The sequence below is a fragment of the Glandiceps talaboti genome, chromosome 7 (genome assembly GCF_964340395.1).
Source record: "Glandiceps talaboti chromosome 7, keGlaTala1.1, whole genome shotgun sequence".
NCBI lineage: Eukaryota > Metazoa > Hemichordata > Enteropneusta > Spengelidae > Glandiceps > Glandiceps talaboti.
In genome coordinates, this window is record NC_135555.1 from 3,447,984 (window position 1) to 3,465,022 (window position 17,039).

A 17,039-nucleotide genomic window follows, 5' to 3' on the forward strand; every position below is an offset into this window, starting at 1 on the left:
AGTTTATATGCGTACTATGGCCATTTTGATCATCTCCAGAGATTGCATAAAACGAAAACGACCACGTAAATTAACTAGACTACCCCTTCTCTCTCTCTCCCCTCTCTCTCTCTCTCTCTCCCTCTCTCTCTCTCTCTCTCTCTCTCTCTCTCTCTCTCTCCCTACAGAGACACATTCAAGGAAAATTAAGACACTACTTGTACATATGTTATTGAACAGTATTATAAGTCAATACTTTATTTCAAAATGCATCAAATACATCAGCATCCGTATCATTGTATAGCAGTATTTAGCATTAAATAAATTGTCTGTGACTAAAGTAAGAAAGTTTGGCACATGGATTCCATATTGACACCGTCTCACTTTGTGAGTATAAAGCGAGAGGGGTGGCGGCATTGTAATCAATGGGGGGAAACAACACAAAATATAATACAAATGCAGAAATACAACCCGGCAGTGGAATCAAGTCAGACGTTACTATTGTCATTTTATACATTATTCGACTTATTTATTCGCCACGGCGGATTTAATGTGTAGTTGCTTTTGACGTCACTAATATCACAATAAGAACGAATACATGAAAGAAACGAAGACTTCTGTCAAAAATTCGAAGAAAAATAAAAACGAAATAAACGATCTCGCAAAATTTGGAAGCGAATAAGTCACAAAATAGTATTCTACTGATGATTTCCACTGCTAATATCCTAACTACGATAACTGAGTTGGTTTGTGGACATGTATTCCAAAACATTGTCTACTACCGTAGAGGGCGCACCATAATATATTTCTGTATACGTCCTTTTCTGCAATATTCAAACGATATTGGCATATTATTTTCAAAGGAACCCTATTCTACAAATTAAACTAAATGTACAAAATAACAATTGCAATAATGTTCGGTATCATTCACAATTTTCTTTTCTTTAGAGTTTAACGACATCGTAAAACCCATGGCATGCCTGACTGCAATTCCCCTTCCATAGAAAACTTACTGTTCTTGTCTGTTTCTGTTCGACCTTTCTTGGCAGCTTATCTTCCGTTAGACTTTCGGAGGAATTAGGATTGCGTTCTGTTGCCTTGGTTATCGGTTTTGGGTCTTTGGGAGGTGACTTTGACTTTGTAGACAAATCTAGAGGGGTGGATTCTTGGATATCGCTAGTGGGTACATCGGCAACGTGAGTCGATTCTTGCGCTTGCAAAGGAGAAGTCGATAAGGAGCGAATAGAAGAGGGACGAGGCTGAGACACCTTTTCTGGGTGTTCAGAATATGGCATCTGCGCATAAATCTGTCCATCTCTCATGATAATATGAGGAGGGATGCAAAACTCTGCTGCCACGTCAGGCGATATCAAACCATTCCTGATACCACCATTCAAGTTTGGTATTATTCTGTGGTATACCGCGTCCTTCAAATTCGCAACACCATCGACGTGGAAATTATTGTCTATAACATTTTGCATTGCTCTAGACAGCTGGCCATTTTCAAATCTTCTTTGCCAGTTCAACGGGATATCTTTAGGGCTTCTTTGCTTGTTCTTTGACGAATCACTATCACTTTGTTGGGCCCAATTTGAAACATGTTCATAGAAGTTTCTAAGTGTCATTTGCCGGACAAGTTCGGCATGGTAAGTGTCAAGGTCATGTGCGCCACTCTTCTCGTAAATACGGTGGTTCTTAAAGTCATCGTAGTCATCCATTTTTTCTTCTTTGATTTTAATTCCGACTGGAAAGTTCAAAGGCAATTCTTTCTGTACAAACTGCGTCTGTAAACCCTCTTCTTGTCTTGCCAACGCTTCCTCGTTTTGATGCTTGAGGTTCATTGCTTCTGCCAATCCTTCTATACGGTGTTTCCGCGGTTCGTAGTCTTTCCTGGAACTCTTGCCGGGAAACTTTCTTTTCGGACGTGCAACGGGAGAAGGGGCTCTGTTTGTCGATGTCGAGGAACAGCGGGATTGCGAGAACTCACTCATCATCTCAGGAGACGTTTCATTCTCTGACTTCGTTCGTTCGTGTGGATCTTTATCGTAGATGGCGCCCTCCCCCATTTCGTCCTCCACGAAATCGTTAGCTGACTCGTCGATAACCATTTCCGTGCTGTCATCATCTTCATCATCATAATCATCATCAGCGCCCTCATCCTGTGATTCTTTGTCTATTTCGCCTCGTCCGAAAAGTCTTCTTTCCTGAACTTTTCTTTTGTTTTCTCTACGATCTCGTGCTCGTCGGTTTTGAAACCAAACTTTAATTTGGCGCTCAGTCAGGCCAAGCTGTCTCGCGAGATATCGCTTTTTCTCGATGGTGATAAATCCCCAGTTCTGGATATAAGCAGTTTCAAGGATCCCCTTTTGTACGTCAGAATATGGAGTTCTGTACCTGTAATATAAAAAAAAGAAGAGAATAGATATCGCTCAAAATATCGAATGATTTACATATGTATTGTGTGCATCTAACATTGTAATGAGCGGAGCAGACATTTTTTTTGAGGTAATAGTTCTTAAAATCTCGGCTCATTTAATAAACTCTCCCATTTTCTTTTTCTTTAGGTTCAAAGGGTATGCGATATAAAAGTGTGCGAGTAAATTCGACAAGTGTAATATTTAAGCACCGGGGTATTCATGTATATTATGAATTTTCCGATCGATGAAAAGTATACGCTCTAACTCAAAACACCACGTTGTTATAGAAAATGTCATATTCATTCATTAACAATAAATCCAACCCGTTGTTTTATGACGGAAATAATAAAATTTATATCCATCACACATTGACTAAAATAACAAATAAAACGTGATCATACTCTATGTAAATTATCTATCTGTGACAACATACCACGGTCTCCAACTGGTCGACATAACGAATTTGCTGCACTCGGTTTGTTTACTCACGACAACTGTCATCAAAATGTCGAAGTTGTTATTACTTAACTCCTTTTTTTATTTATCTCCTTATTTAGTTTGACACATTCTTTGGGGAGCAAAGAGACAACGAGTAACAAATAATTAAGTTGTACCTGTTTGTAACAGCTCGAACATAGCCACTTTTACTCTGTCTGCTTCCACCGTGATCTATAAAACAATAAATGTAAACAATTCAGATTAAAATCATATCATTTATCACAAAGTGTGCATCACAGACACTTCATGTACCTGGTACGGGGACGAAGCAATAATGATGGGTGTGGTAATACATCCACGACACTTCTCTATTTTTAGAACCGTTTATGACCCGAGACGAGCACGCCATGGAACACAGAGGAACATAAACCACCAAAGTGTAACAAAGTCCATCAAAATAAACGAAAAATTTAAGTTACTGATAAAAAAAAATTGAAACATGACGATGACACTATAATAGAATTAAGTTGTCATCGCATTACGTTTTTAGTGACAGTAAATAGCCATCAAGAAATCACACCATTTGCTCTCCTCTTTCAGTTATTTTACTTCGGGGCCCGTTTCATTTTGGTGTACTAGCATCTTTGAATGCCATACTACGTACTGTACAATACACGTTCAGTATTTCTTGCTGTCTGAGACAATATTTGTATTGATTTCAAAAATTAGCAAATCGTATTTTTTTAAACAAGTTGTAGGAATCAATTTATTATCATTGTCATCGATAAACAACAAGGTATGACATCTATCCTACAGTTTGTGGATGACGTGTGTTCTCGATAATAACAGCTTAGTTGCCAGTAGTTAGGGTCGAAACCCAATATTCAAAATAGCTTAACTAAACATATCTAACAATAATAAAGTTTTATTGACGCCTGATCATGCACGCCTCAAATATTTGTTTTCATAATTTACTATAGTAATATGTTGAAAAATATTTAATTACTGTATTAATGAATAGTTAAAATAAGTGACAATCACGTGTCGAAAACAAAATACATAATCTAGCTACGCTGGTGTGTACACAAAGTAATATCATTGAAACACAGATTGTGCGACCAAAAAATAATACTTAAGACAAACTGTACATTAGAGATTTTGAATTGCATTGTAGCGATATTTACTCGTCTTTGTTGTTGTTTACTATGTGGTACTTATCACCTAGTTACTAAGAATGTGTTATTTCCCGTATTATTATCTAAAAGGACAAAATAAACTTAAGAAAAAAGTCCTGAAGAAACGGTGATCAGGTGAGTGTAACTGCAGTAACTCTAGCGATTTTCTGCTCCTCCTTGATTTTGTTGATGCTGTTTTGGGGTTTGTTTGTTGTTGTTTGTTTGGTTTGTTTTTGTTTGGATTTTTGTGGGGGCAATTCTCGACAGAAAATAAACAGTAATAAGAAAATGTCCAGAAACTCTAAATTATGTGGAAAAAGTGATAATAACATTGCAAACAAAACCAAGGCTACATTATTACTGCTAAGATGATTGTAGAAGCGGTTCTCAATCAAAAAGCCTACATTACGTAAGTGGTGTTCAATTACAGATTTTGCTACGAGTCGACGGTCCCCCAGAAAGGCGACGTACCGAAATTAACATTTATAGGAATGCCAGAGTCCTCGTGGTTCGAAACAGACACCGGTAGATCACGATGGGGTTTATCATGTCAGAAGACACAAGTCTAATAATTTATCATGATTAACGCACTATATTTTACAGTCCAAAATATTATCTTTAAAATCTTACTGTAACACTAATAAGTTACCAATATTTTTCTGTTAAATAAACAGAGCACGCTTTCTGACAGATACAAATGTTTAAAATTTTATTAATTCTAACTAGTCGTGATTGGCGCCTTCTGCACAATACCATTCAATGAACCTTCCTATTAATTATGAACCATGAAATGATACGGCAATGAAATTCAAAACCAGCCGATAGAATTATAAAATGTACCGGGTCAATTTAATATTCGAAATATCATGTATCAGTACGGTACGCATGTGTATGAAAATATCTACAGGTCAGAAGATAGTACAACTTGTTTGCACAACTGTACACTTAGCAAAGTGTCGTTTTTATTGATCTTCTTTAGGTATCTATCTTATCTTGACCTTGACCTTTCACCTTTGCGACGACAGACAAGTGTTTGTTCTAAATGTTCGTTTGAGAATCACATATCGTGATTTGTCAAGTCCTACGTGTTAGGCTTGTGGCGGGACAGGTTTATGACTGTTGACATTGTAGGGGTTATATCCCATAAATTCAGGCCATCAAAGACAACAACCCTAATAACATATGCAACTCGATACATACAGCATTACAGTGTTCGAAAGGACACGCTACATCCGTCAAGTTAAAATATATTTGAGATCGAGTTCTCGTCTGTTAGTAATAATACATGTAATCATCATAACTCTATCATTTGCTTATCTAGTAAAGTTCAGTTTAATCTAGTCAATGTATTTTCGCTGTTTGTGTTGAGTGCCGAGAAATATGTTTTTATCGTTCATCGTTGAAATATTTATAGCATAACTTCGTTGTTGACGTGCATGATAGTTTTTACGTAAAGGGAGAAACACAGTGGGTGATAAGATGGGTGATAAAAGGATACGGTTATGGGTATGTTGGTGTCACTGACTATTGGAGATGGAGAATGAGATGGCGAGACCATGATGAATTGATGATGATGATGATGATGATGATGATGGTGGTGGTGGTGGTGGTGGTGATGATGATGATGATGATAATGATGATAATGATAATGATGACGACGATGATGATTATGGGTTCATGTTCATGTTGATGACGATGATGTTGGTGGTGATTTTTTTTTAGAAAAGGGAAGAAGATGGAGATACAAACAATGTAATGATGAAGCCAACCCCCGTGGTTTACATCTTCATCAAGTAGTAGCATCACGTTGTTTACATTATGCACAGAATATCAAACGACAAAAGACAGTACCATCTACTTTAATAGGGTATCCTATTGTTGGCTTGTGTCATCGAACTGAGTGGGTCTGTCAATTGAAGGCCAGTACAATATTGCAAAATCAAAATGTCAACCCAAAAAATTAACAACACAAATGATCTGTTAGCTTATACTTGACTTTCACGTTTGTAAATGCTGTTCGCCTGTGTCGAGTTGAACGGGACAGTCAAAGGCCAACTTCTCGGGGATGGTGTAAACCGAGAGCCTGTAAACATTAAATGTTACATAGAAATATAGATACGTACATGTACTTGCACAATCCTCAACGCGCTACACGTGTGTGGCGATACTCGTAAACGATGACGTAATACTCGCAATACGATGACGTAGCACTCTAAACTAACACTGGTATACAGTCGTGTGTCGTTGGTAACGAGGTAAAGTTTGTATCTAACCATACATTCGAACAGAATATTAACAGGACAATATGGATTTATTACAGGATAGTATAAATCATATTGCAATATTTTCCATGTGTTTATAGCCTGGAATGTCGCAATTTTTGTTCCAACTGCGGACGAAATTAAATGTAGAAATGCTTTTGGTCTAGTTGCCGCAAAAAGGTGTGGTCGTTTTATGATGGTGATTAAGACAGTATCATATCATATAATAGAATACTGTATATGTCAGGGTGTTATTCTTACAGAAATACTAGTTGCCACGTCAATGAGGACTTCCAATTCGATCTATAACTCGCATAGCTGTTTAGGAATATAACATATATGTTTGAATTTGAATTTTACTGTTGACACATTTAGTCAACGTTTGTGTGTTGTTCATTGGGAGTCGGTCAGTCTATGTATGTATGTATAGATAGATAGATAGATAGATAGATAGATAGATAGATAGATAGATAGATAGATAGATAGATAGCCTGATTTTCACCATGTCCTCTCAACACTGTTGAGACTGTTAGCTATATGTATGTTGAGAAGACATTGGCGACCAGACTATTAAAGGCCCACTTCGGATTAGATTTTAAATTTTAGGTGTGAAACACAGCTGTCTGGCGGAGTAATAGAAAAATTCGGCCCAGGACAAAAGAATAATCATGTGTTGGCTTTATGGCTCCATTGCTAAGATAACACTAATGTGAGAACCTGGCACTGAAACTTTGGCCTTTTTATAGATGAACCTCAAAACAGAGTTACTTTTTAGAAAATACCTAGATTTTTCATGTTATTTGCACACACACACACACACGCACTCGCACGCATGCACAAACACACACACACACATGCACACCCAAACACACAGTATACATGTATTCACATACCACACATACATACACATAATATCTAATGAAATAGAGAAAAAAGTGACAGGGGTACATAATACACACACACACACACACACACACACACACACACACACACATATATATATATATATATACACACACTTAATTCAAAAGAATAAGGATGTAATAAGTAATATATATATATATATACACTTAATTCAAAAGAATAAGGATGTAATAAGTGTGTGTGTGTGTGTGTGTGTGTGTATATATATATTAAATATTAAATATTACACATACAATTGCGTGTATGTTTTATGCTTTATATAATATATGTTTCCCCTTACAGCTACAGTTGATGGGTAAGCAAAGATGAAAAATGTTGAAAACTGCTACATAAATTTGATACATTAAAAGCTTACTGTCTGTCATATAACTTTAAATGGACAATAATTTCTATGCCCTAGAACCATACTGGTTTTATTTTTACAATCTTTCACATGATTTGATTTCTAAATTTTGGCTGCTTGAGTGTTTTGTAATGAAAAAGTTCAATAACTGCTTAGGCAAAGTTAACACGATGGTACAATGTTGTTTTTGTATGTTGATACATTACATAGTCATATTCAGTGTGGTAATCTGACATCTTAATTACCGCTAACTGTCTCTAATTATATCATTAACAGAAGGAATTGAAATTTGAAAAAGAATAGAAAACCACGAATTTGAATAGTAAAGAAAGAAATGTGACAGAGAGAACGAACATAGCTGTAAGGAAATGAGTGAGTTCCCTCCTAGTGAATAGGAAATACAAAGGACTGCCAAAGTTCTTCGGGCACCTGGTTATGACGATTTGTAACAGGTGAAATAACAGCTGTTCTGTCACTCTTTGGCCGACTAAACAAAATGAAACATCTCAAACAAAAACGTTCACAGACATAAATACTTCTCTCTCGAAGGTGCAACAAGTTGCATTGTCTAGAGAGAGAGAAAGGTGAATGCCCGAGGGTACGTCTTGGGTTCATTTCAATGAGACGTGCAACTTACTCCCAAATGTCGTATTGACTGCACTTTATTCAAACGATTCATCGTGAGTCTCTCCGCACCCAAACAAACGTCCAGTTAGTCCCACTATGCACCAAACAATTAATTAATGTGAACTTGATCACATCGTGTACCAATAACACAAAGCTTGTCACTGATTTTACAAAACCAGGTTGATAGTACAGAGCTGAACGGTGTTAACTGAGGGCCCAGATTTCAGCGATTTCTTTTAATAGTGCCGAAACTATTTCATGTTACCGAAGTCGGTCTGCTTTGGTGTGAAACTAGATAGAAATCCCGGTCGTTTTTGCACTCCATTACTACACGGATTAGAAAGACAAACATCTTCGTCACGTTTCCACGTCAAACACGTTGTTGAGAGGGGGGGAGTTCCTACGATGCAGTCCTCCATATAACAAACACATTCTTTATAACCCTTCAGCGCACACCACATTCATCTTAAAATGTTATCCGTTTTGTTTATTTTGTACGGTCACATTTGACACCAGAGTTATATAAAATGGCAGATGTGAGCCTCAAATCAGATGTTTAATGTATATATCAGTGTCACATTGGAAATATAAAAGACCAGGTTTTGAGAGTAGAGAATATTACAGTGTACAGTATAGTTCTTACCGTAATCCATTTCTGCTAGGTTGAGGAGTTGTTCGTCTGTTGTCGCCGCTGTGACTAAAGGCACTGCGTATGGTTGGTCCGCTCTGCGTAAAAGGCTTAATCCGTTGGATGTGCACTTACTATAGTCCACTGAAAGAGAAGAAAAGACCCAGCACAACTGAAATAACTATGTAAACACTCTGTCGAGACCTAAAAAAGAAAGTGTTATGTTAACTGAACGAACTGACAACCTGCGACATAGCACTCTGTCGGTGTGTCCCAAAACAATAGATTCACTGAAATACGCATTTTAGTCCCGACAAGAATATTTCCAGAATAAATTGTATAACCCTTGCAGTAACGGCTCCATTAAGTAGAATGTATATTTAGAAAGTGAATAGAGTCTATGTACCAGTAAATGTATCCACCACTCTGGCGTACACTTTCCAACTAGAAATGTGAATTACTACCACGACTGTCTACTGGTCTAGGACGGGGCGTTTTCTTTTATACCGACACACGGCAAAGTGCAAGTGTTGCTTCCCGACTCAATTTTATATTGCCACATTAAAAGCTCCAAAGCGAGAACAGTGCCTGGTGAAGGACATTCACCCCGCAACTCACAAACAAAAAATTCACGATTTTAACAGTCATAAAAATAACATCGTAACTTTCATTAGCGTTGTTCTCGGGTGTACAGCACACATACGGTTCGGGATGTGATTGGCCAGCCATGCCAACCAAATTCACATTGCGAAACTTTTATGAATCGTTATACCGTTTATTACCCTAAGCCAGCCACTTTACGTCAGAGCTTCACTTTTATTGCGAATTCATTTTATGGCGGCCACTCCAAACAACGAGCATGGGACAAGCAGGCTTTGGCAATAAAATGTGTTTAGTAAGAGGGGAAGTGGGCTTTTATATACCATTGGATTACAGACCTAGGTAATTTTACCAATTGTCTTTAATGGTGGAATGGTGTATTGCGGTCTGTGTTTTTAAGGTCAGCGGTGTAATTTGACCGCGCAACAAAGCCCTGCCTTCGACAAAGTCCTAAGAATATTTTTTATTGCCACTGGTGTAAAATCCCATCATCATTGCCAGATTTATTCACGTCCTAGAAATCACACCTATATGACTACTTCGGCCGCGCCTTAGTGATAACTGGCCGTACCAGGGGCGGGTATCGCATTATATTGCGTAACAATATTTGAGTCTGCTCTGTCTTCTCCGTTACCTTGGAAGCATAAGTTCGCGGGCAATTGTAGCGCCTCGCCTAGGGAGCCCTGTAGAATCTTAAAGTTCAACATCCCTTCTCAATCTGTGTATATATTGTATTTTAGGCTCCATTATAACCACTTTACTTACACAGCAGGAGATGCGAATACACATACTAAATTTATGATGTAACTGTCTAACTTCCGTCTGCGCAATAAACTTTCAGCGTTGAACATCTAAATTACCAAGCCGTGTACACTCTGACAAGCCGTATCAAATTACTTTTTTCATGATCAGATGATCAGTAATTGCCTGGAGTCTGGACCGTACTATACAGCGCGACCTTACATAGGATGTGTACAAGGGGTCCCGAATAGTGTCGTTTAGTTTTATGGTTTAGGCATACAGCATTGGAGAAGCTAAATTTTTATTGCACTGTAATGGTTCTCACCCAGGTTTTAAGGATGCCACCTCGACTGCTTTACAACCCACTTTCAATTTTACTATTCAATGAAGGCTGTCTGAAAATTACCCGACTGTAGTACTTTTAGGGTGTCATTAAAAACCTCAAAACAACATCCATCGCCAATATCTGACAACCTAAATGTGATTTTCGGTTTCACATTACGCGCCTATTTTTGTTGTCCACTGGAGGGATAATAAACGGAGAAAACGGAGCATATCCCCGATGAAAAATTCCGTGGATTGTTTTTCAGTCGACTTCGCTCACATTGCTGTTTGAAATCTTCGAACTGATTTGATAGATCGGTATCTAGACAATTGTAATCGGTAACGCACAGTGAAACAGATTTAGAAAATCATAGAATAAATACGCGTCAATTTGCGGCTAATTGTGCCAATTTATACACAAATATAAATCTAGGTCTATTTGTACTTGGTGGTAAAAAAAGGGGGCAAACATCCCATGGCGGCCCTCAAAACACACTAACTAAACATCATTAAGAGTGTACAGTCATAACGTAATAAAAGGCGAGGCAATTAAGCTCGGAATGTTGTGCGTAATAAAACAAACATACACAAATACCATTGAACGAGTACCATTACGCGTGAGGCTTTGAATTACGGTGATATTTTATGTCAAGTTTCCCTTTGGTGGTGGGTGAGTTGACGTATAGGTGAGTAAGTGCAATATATGTCGTCGTAATGGCGGCAATATTTGTGTGGCCATGGTCCAGGCAGAAATCAAACAAGGCTACTTTATTGCCAGTACAAACACCACTAATACATTGACCTTTGCTCCCTGCCATATCGGGTTTTATGACTCATCAGAAGACTACGTTTACATATGGATATTGCTCCCAGCAGTCGACAAGTAATATATACAGCCCTTTCCATCAAAGTCACCACAATAAAGACGTACTTTCGTAGGGCAGACAGCGCATTCCAAGCGAAACCCGCATTTCTCAGAGAATTAAAAACTCTTCGCCATTAATAGTCTCTTTGGTGATGAGACATATTTACGACAAAATATTACATAAATCTTCTGTGACAGACTGATGTCTATCTATACAACGTGTGCTTCAGGAGGCTGACACAAATTGACAGATAGGCTAGCACGAAATCTTTTTTAAAGTTACTTACTTATATCAGGTCGCACAGAAAGTGAATCTGACGGCCGGAGAAGTACACCGCTTGTATCAGCTCACGTACTCGGAGCCAAAAAAAACTTGAGAGATAAAATCTGTCGATGTCGGTTGAATAATTAGAGTGTATGCCGTTAGCCAGATAAGGAGATAGACAAACATTCGACACCCAACATGTAAAATAAAGTCAATACCGGGTACATAATTAATTTGCTTTTTGTTTACAGATGTTTTTAAGTCCACCGTTCCAATATCACCATTAACAATGCAATGTATTTGTTAGTTGACTAAAAAAATGGTGTAAAAATCTTACCGGTCTCCGAGTTCGGTAACCTGATCATCGGTACCTTTAGCCGTTCGGTGTTTCTCAGCGATGTCGTGGTTTCTTCTTGGTTTGCAGATGGCATCGCAGATAACGCCGTGTCGTCTTTTACAACCCACCTATACATGTCTACAGTGATAAAGTATCTCCTGTTCGTGACTGCTGCTGCTCCGCTACAACCAAGAGAGCGCCAGCTGTCTCAATCGAACCCCCTAGCTCACCAATCTTAAAAGAATTATCAAAGCAGGAAGTTTTTACGCAACACGTTTTTATACGCCCCTCCGCCCAATTAGAAACTATAAGATAACAAGAAGCTAATTAAAAGGATGGGCTAGGGAACAACTGGTAATAAACGAAACGGTAATGTGACTATTACACAATGGCTGACTGGTGTGGTGCACTTGTTTATGATATTCAAACGGTAAAATACCAGAATGGTTACCCGCATAATTCAAATCATTGCGTTTGATACTAATTTTAGGAGCTGAAAACTTACAGTACAGTACAGTTGTACATATTAAATGAGACGATACCTCGCCAGATTCTAACAAAGATCTTTAGTATTATATAAACAATGGATACATACAAAAGATAAAACAGGATACCAAACAGCTGACCAATTTCCGTTGAGGTATATTGTTGTATTGTCTATAATATACTGACCTGACGTTAAACTATTAAATGTGTATATAGTGTACTGGCTTCTAGTCAGTGTACTTGTTATTTCAATACTTTATTACACTACGAAAAATAATAACAATAAATGCATAAAAAGGGGGACACGCTTTACCCGTATTTGTCGCCTGTTTTGACAGTTGTAACAAAACGTGTAGTGAGAGATGTATTTGTCAACACTCGAATTATACAAACAACAATTGACTTTTCATATATCCTTTTGTCGAGTTTTGAAATGCTGTTTCCGGGGTACTATTAAAATATAAAAAAAAAACATTGGGGCAATTTGATATGAGCTCATTTTAATATCCTGTTGTTATTGATACCAAACCGGATCGAAATTTGACCGTGGAAATTACCCCGAGGCTATAATGGTGGAGTACCGTTCGTTTTTATAACTATAGTTGTAATAGGAGAGATGGATACGAGTTTCGTTATGTTTGTCAACCATGAAAAAAACACAGAGGTCTTCAAACCTACTCTTGGGGCCCCATGATTCAATTTACCCATTCTATTACATGTAACTCACAGCATGGAGGTATTCCCTTATACCTCCATGCTTAGAGTATAGTTATGAATGTTCTTCACAAACATCAGAAGCCCTAAAATCGTGGGTTATTACATAATACCATCTGTTCGTGATTGCCCCCTGCGAGGGCAAAATAAGATTGGTAGGCTTTGAGGTGTAAGTCTGTACACTTGGGGGTGTTGTTTTATCTACAGGGATCCTGACGAATAAACGAAACGAGATACTTGTGATTATCCTGGGTGATTAGCAATCACATGCTAATAGTCTTATCTTTTCAGCATTTTTGTGTGAATAATTCAACTGATTACGGTGGCAATAACCTTGGAAATTGCAGAGAATAGGTATAACATGGGCTGTAAAATAGGTACAAGTTTAAGTTTTTAAAGAGAGAAGTTTTCAAAAACACGACATTTGACAGATGTAGTAGTATTCAGTAGGTGAGAGAACTCTTCGAAAAGTACATTCCACGTGTACAGCTGGAGTAGAACACTGAAAATGGAAAGTAAACAATACAGAGTAGAATTAGTCACAATCTGTTAAAAATTAACTTATAATTTATCTTTGAATAATAACACGTTATAACGTAACCAAGGTTACCACGGTAATACTCTTCTTTAAGAAAAATAACCTACGTGTCACTGACCCCGCTGTATGTGCAATCGTTCTCCTTTATATGTTCACTTCCCTCTCCCCTTTCTCAATCCCTTTATTTCTTCCCATCCGCTGCCTATTATTATCTTACACCACCCTCTCTCATTCTATCCCGGGATTCTACCCCCGTCCCCATCTTTCTCAAGTCCCTCAATACGCATTGAAGCTTTTCATGACTTAGTTGACCATAATCAATTACACAAAATAATTACATGATGCCATCAACAGTTCATGGTACGACTGTTTCGTTTCTTAGCTGTAAAGTACTTGGTGATTTGTTACAAGTAACTACAATCACAGCATCTTTGGTTGTCATCCACGATGCGTGTGTTACTTTTGGCGGTGTTAGAATTATACCGCAGCACAGAACATGCAGAGAGGCCAATGTGGATACTGATAATAGAAAATTGCGCAATATTGATTTCCGGTGCAGCTTTTCCCGCCAAAATATACTTGCGCAAGGTTTTCTTTTCACGGTATGATGTAGTCCAGTTCCTATACGGTATCGTTACAATTTACACCTTCACTCACTTCTCGTGGTTTAGTTAGAAACCATGTTGGTATGATGACTTTGGGGCAATATATATTTTCAGATTAGACTTACAAAACCAATCTCTTTCCATTGACGTAAAGTTTAATCGTATCTACATAAATCATCAAATTATGTCTTTTCATTATTCGAACGATTATTGATATGACAGGATGGGTGTGACCCGGGGGTGTGACGTCCAAGCCCTTGATATCAAGCAAAGCATCAACACATTTGTTATAAAAATCTCATCAATATATTTATCTACAATGATTGTACCTCAGATCCTTAGGAAGATTAAGAAGCATAGATCAGCATAACTTTTTTCTGAAAACAGGCTGGTGATACAAAATGGGACAAAGAAATAAGCGCAAAGTCAGTGCTCCTTACGGCAGTTTGAATCCCCCTTTACATGTAATCACAACTCTGAAGTATTTGGCTATTATACTTTTCCTTCACAGAGGTTGGAAGTCTATGGTAATAATCATAACCTAGGAATAATATTGAAAACTTTTTTTTTTGGCAGGCTGTAAAGGTCAACATTTTCTAAACTCGCATAAATGAGTGCATGTATGGATTCGATGTGTTTTTCAATCAGCAAATAAAACGTATTGCTCGGCTATGAGTGCATGCATTCTACGATACCCCGCAGACTCTTTTCCTCAACATCGTAAACTACAGCCTCTTTTACGGCACCGTCCGACACGTCCATATTTCGTTGTTTCAGCAGAACTGTACGTGTGATCTGTCTTGTGAGAATGCTTTTCCTGGTCTGTGGATATCCCAGGAATGGTTTTTATTAACCTTTATAACGACAAGGAAAAATAGGAAGATGTAGGTGATAAGATAAATAAGGCATCATAAAATTTGGGTTCTGGAGTACTATTTCATGGTTCACACCACCTACATTACGCACGATTTAGAAAAAATAATTTCAACTTGTGCCTCGTTTGCGTATTTTTACTGCGGCCACATTGCGTCATGGGAGTCAGCAGAAATGCATATGTATTAGGTGAACAATGAATATTCATGAAGTTTTCATTGAAGGTAATACGCACTTAGTAGTCTTACAATTAATACTAGTATCAACAGCAAAATTCCACAAATGTCGCATAACTTCAAATTGATGTTTCTCTAAAATTCCGTGTATTAATATTATGTAGATGATGTAAAATCATTTAATTAATTTACAAACGTTTATAAAAATGCATTTACTTCCTGGAGTGGCGTTCCCCTTTGAATAGTATACAATATGACATGTGAATTTTAGTTTTGATTATTCTGTTTTCTGTTTTCACATAAAATACAATATGGACTCCTCATGTCTGTCAGCCTGTATGTATATACATCGTACATGGTTATCGACTTGGAGATACCTACTGCCATGGGGCCGGGGGAATGTGTGTTGAAATGAATATGCCGTTGATTAAGGGCTCTAATTAGGAAGATAATCGAATATTGCCACCAGAGCCATGACGAACTGGAAGGAAATGTTGTTGTTTATTATAGTAGATAAGGCATGAAATAAACCAGGGACGTCTTGTGAAAGTTGATCACTGTTTTAATTAACACGCGGTAATTAGTTAGAGATGTAGATATCTAATGACGACATAACTTTGGAACACTCACTTGTACGGTAATTATGTGGATGGTGGGTGTAATTTTAAGTACCGTGTGAAAGCTGGTTTTGACACGTCACAGAAATCAACATACACGGGGGAGGAGGGAAGGAATAGAAATGTGAAAGAAGCTTAAAATCTCTTTAAAGGGTTTATGTGCAATTTTGGGCGAGATATAAAATGTCGCCCAAAAACGCACATAAACCCCAGCCTTTAAAAGCGATTTTAATAAATAGAATACTGTGAGTGACTTTTAAATACACAATGTAATACACTGCGTATATGTAACTGTCACTTACAACTGACAACTCAAACCTGGTATTAAGATGTAACATGTAAACCACCCGATGACGTAATTTCCATACGTATCAAAATATGTTCCTATATGTACTCCTGCATAATCATGATAGAGAGTCTGTCCAAAATCATTGGCAAATAAAGTGAAAGAGAAAGAGAGATAAGACACTACCTTGCTGAACTAAGTACATGGACTATAAAACTGTTTGAATTATAAAATTACTAGATTTAGTGTTACTCCCGGTTTGTTAAACAATAGTAGTATATGAAAAATTAGTATGTTGGTACAGGGAGCCCAGGAATCGTGTTACAGACAGACAGACAGACAGACAGACAGACAGACAGACAGACAGACAGACAGACAGACAGACAGACAGACAGACAGACAGACAGACAGACAGACAGACAGACAGACAGACAGACAGACCGACAGACAGACAGACAGACAGACAGACAGACAGACAGACAGACAGACAGACAGACAGACAGACAGACAGACAGACAGACAGACAGACAGGCAGGCAGGCAGGCAGGCAGGCAGGCAGGCAGGCAGGCAGACAGACAGACAGACACACACACACACACACACACACACACACACACACACACACACACACACACACATGCACACATTCTATATACTGGACCATACATGTATATACAAGCCTGTACAAAACTACGCAACTGTGTTTCTATGCCGGACCATACATGTAGACATAGGCCTGTACTAAAAGTATGTCATTATGTACGGAACCATACATGTATATGCAGGGCTATACTAAAATATATCACTGTGTTTCTATGTA

At 37.9% G+C, this 17,039-nt stretch overlaps 1 protein-coding gene across 3 annotated transcripts; it reads right to left on the minus strand.

Moving 5' to 3' along the window:
• Window positions 1–256: 256 nt before the first annotated feature.
• Window positions 257–12,105, minus strand: LOC144437721 (uncharacterized). 3 transcript variants are annotated; one of them, XM_078126728.1, is made up of 4 exons: window positions 11,925–12,105; window positions 8,808–8,936; window positions 3,011–3,065; window positions 257–2,373 (listed from the first exon to the last, which is right to left on the minus strand). In XM_078126728.1, exons 1-4 carry the CDS (start codon window positions 12,058–12,060, stop codon window positions 924–926), a joined length of 1,770 nt encoding a protein of 589 aa, XP_077982854.1. In that variant the 5' UTR covers window positions 12,061–12,105; the 3' UTR covers window positions 257–923. The 3 variants fall into 3 exon arrangements, with proteins under 3 accessions (XP_077982854.1, XP_077982856.1, XP_077982855.1); XM_078126730.1 differs by lacking the exon at window positions 11,925–12,105 and adding an exon at window positions 9,199–9,293; XM_078126729.1 differs by lacking the exon at window positions 11,925–12,105 and adding an exon at window positions 9,038–9,057 and having other exon boundaries at window positions 8,808–8,964.
• Window positions 12,106–17,039: the final 4,934 nt, after the last annotated feature.

Bases quoted from the DNA above. Each gene is read 5' to 3' on its own strand.
- LOC144437721 (XM_078126728.1), bottom strand. From the start codon at position 12,060: ATGTATAGGTGGGTTGTAAAAGACGACACGGCGTTATCTGCGATGCCA. The intron at 8,937-11,924 runs GTAAGATTTTTA...CTTCTCTTTCAG, and splicing joins GTTACCGAACTCGGAGACCG to TGGACTATAGTAAGTGCACA. The intron at 2,374-3,010 runs GTACAACTTAAT...TTTATATTACAG, and splicing joins GTTCGAGCTGTTACAAACAG to GTACAGAACTCCATATTCTG.